Source organism: Penaeus japonicus, unplaced genomic scaffold (genome assembly GCF_977035675.1).
Source record: "Penaeus japonicus unplaced genomic scaffold, GWHDUDI00000001_assembly GWHDUDI00000011, whole genome shotgun sequence".
Lineage (NCBI taxonomy): Eukaryota > Metazoa > Arthropoda > Malacostraca > Decapoda > Penaeidae > Penaeus > Penaeus japonicus.
Genome location: NW_028234413.1, coordinates 9,083,172 through 9,085,923, shown reverse-complemented (window position 1 = coordinate 9,085,923; position 2,752 = coordinate 9,083,172). Strand labels below are relative to the sequence as shown.

The following is a 2,752-nucleotide window of genomic DNA, read 5'->3' as shown; positions in this document are numbered from 1 at the left end:
TCCGACGATCTCATCAAACGACTCCAAAATTCTAGGGGCAAAAATAAGAAGCTGGCTAGTTTTGACGTCAAGTCCCTCTTCACTAATGTTCCCACTGACGGAGCCGTCCGAGCAGCTGAGAGGGTCGTCAGCACCATGGAAGATAGTTTACTCCCGCTGCCTGAACACGACTTCATAGAACTCGTGAAACTGTGCGTGAGCTTCGGGTCTTTCGAGTTTCCAGGAGAGGAGTATCGACAGGTCAGCGGTCTCGCTATGGTTTATCTGCCATTTTATCAACACGGAAGAGTGTTTTGCGAGTCATCTTGATGCGTGTTAGTTCAGAATATTCCTCCAGTAGTAAACACTAAACAACACGTGCAAATTATGCTCAACTACTGCATATAAAGAATTGCAATAAATACAATGTCTCCAATATATTCACAAGGTAAAAAAATACAACATGAGTGATGATCCACATATCTATTTAATTCTTATAATAATTTTCAGGAGTAATTAATGGAAGATGGCGCTGATATTAAAATATGCAATATATATATAATATATATATACATATATTTATATATATATTTATATATATATACATATAATATGTGTGTGTATGTATATATATATACATATATATATATATATATATATATATATATATATATATATATATATATATGAATATGAATAGATATGTATTATATATTTTATATATATATACATATATATGAACTTATATGTTTAATATATATATACATATATATATATTTCATACATATATATATATATATATATATATATATATATATATATATATATTACATACATACATATGTGTGTGTATGTATATATGTATCTCTCTCTCTTTATATATATATATATATATATATATATATGTGTGTGTGTGTGTGTGTGTGTGTGTGTCTGTGCGTGTTTAAGTATCTATATATATGTGTGTGTATATGATATATGTATATCAGGCAAAACATTACTACAGTATCCACATCCCATATCTTTAGTGTTTACACGAGTGTGTATCGTGCAGAGAAGCCCTTCGACCTCATCCATCCGCCGGCGAAGGCAACGTTCACTCGATTCCCGTCCGAGGTTACGCTGGCTGAGCGGTCGGCAGCACAGAAAAGCGAGCTGTTCTCGGGGAAGTACTTGGCTGAGCCGGACTTATCCACTGCGATGTAGGAATTGGTACATTTCCTGTCTCGCATGCTAATCGTTGTAAATTCCAATTGAATTTTCTTTCCTTCGGGAGCCTGACAATATACAGAACAAATAATAACAAGAGGAAAACCTTCTTGAAAGTATTACACCACAAGAATTTAAAACAAAAGCCTAAACATGTCGGTTGGGTATAGATTACTTACCACAATCCACCACTCGCACACTGCATTCCATGGGTAGTTCTTAGGGTATCTTGGACTCCTGATAATGCCTGATGCATTATCCTCTGTGAGTTCGATGACGCGATGGCAATTTGTCTGTCGCCATGTGATGCCTATATCAAATCCAACATTTGTTTTCCAGGCATCAGTGACAAAGTTGACATTTAGATTCATGTTCGGTACTACAATGGAGCCTTTTCTATTTCCACAAAGCCTGGGAAAGAAAGGGGCAAGGAAAATGAGTTACCCTATACTGCAAAATTAGGGTATAAAACCTAAAATCTAGTTCATTCGTAGTATGTTGCTTATCCTGTGACTTTACTTCATAATCATTTCTATTCATAACAGATAATTCTTAATTTACCCATCTCTTTACCATACTGGACTTCTAATGCTAATCATCATATTGGCTTAAAGAGTAAATTATGTAAGTAGTTTACATGGTTATTGTCAGAGTAAATATTAGCCTCGTTTAGGCAGTGAGATCTTACTTTACAGTCCTGTTGTAGGGAATCTGAATTTCAACAAAGTCGACGCACTTCCCTTGTTTCTTTCCCTGCAGTTGGAAGGTATTGAGTGCGAAGGTACTCGTATACGGCGAGGCCTGGAAGAAGCCATATAAATTGGTGAATTTGGATCACAAACCAAAAATACCTAAAGTCGATGTTGCCATGATATATGAAGTAAAGAAACGAAATCAAAGGCATTTCAGATTCTTACTGAGCTTCCTTTAAGTCCACACTGGATATTGTTGGGGTAATTTTCAGAACCGAAGTTGGGTGAGAACCAAGACACTCCTTCAGTGGCAGAGACTAGCGAACAACTTGAAGAAGATGGTGGAGTGGTAGTAGCGGTATTGCACCCAGGAGCGTCTACAAAGGTGACATCCGCAGACCAACCAGATTCGCTATTGGACCTTGTGTAAAACATGAGGATGAGCTCATTGGTGCTTGAGGTGAACGAGGTCCCCGGGGTGATGCCAGTCCCACAGTAACTGTCGACAGAAGTATCGTGAAACAAGAGATCATCAGGGTAGTGTAATCATGTGGAAGATCAACATCCTAATTAGAAATACAAGAAATCCTCTATGGAAAGATATGAACGGTATTCAGTTCAGTTCAATTACAAGTCGATGAGAACTTACAAGTCACCATCGAAGCGGTTGCTGGTCCGGATCTCCAGTTTGTCCCAATCATAGGAACAGGGTGGTAATGTAAAGGCGCTGAAAGTGACTTTGGGCAGCTTGCACTCAGGCGCCACTATCCACTTGGCGCAATTTAGCCCTTTATGATTCAACAGGAAAAACAATATACGTGGCAATGAAAAATGGGTATTTCATATGCATGTATTATCATCACTGATTAATC

The 2,752-nt window shown here is 37.5% G+C and overlaps 1 protein-coding gene across 1 annotated transcript in view; it reads right to left on the bottom strand.

Annotated features, from left to right (window-relative positions):
- Positions 1-447: 447 nt before the first annotated feature.
- The window catches only part of LOC122267006 (protein SpAN-like), a 9,162-nt gene continuing 6,857 nt past the window's right edge, over positions 448-2,752 (bottom strand). Inside the window, exons 11-15 of the mRNA XM_086541405.1 lie at positions 2,530-2,668; positions 2,106-2,379; positions 1,877-1,989; positions 1,368-1,599; positions 448-1,256 (exon numbers count right to left, since the gene is read on the bottom strand). Coding sequence (XP_086397531.1) covers positions 1,011-1,256; positions 1,368-1,599; positions 1,877-1,989; positions 2,106-2,379; positions 2,530-2,668 — 1,004 coding nt within the window. The 3' untranslated portion in view covers positions 448-1,010. The remainder of the gene's footprint in view (positions 1,257-1,367; positions 1,600-1,876; positions 1,990-2,105; positions 2,380-2,529; positions 2,669-2,752) is intronic.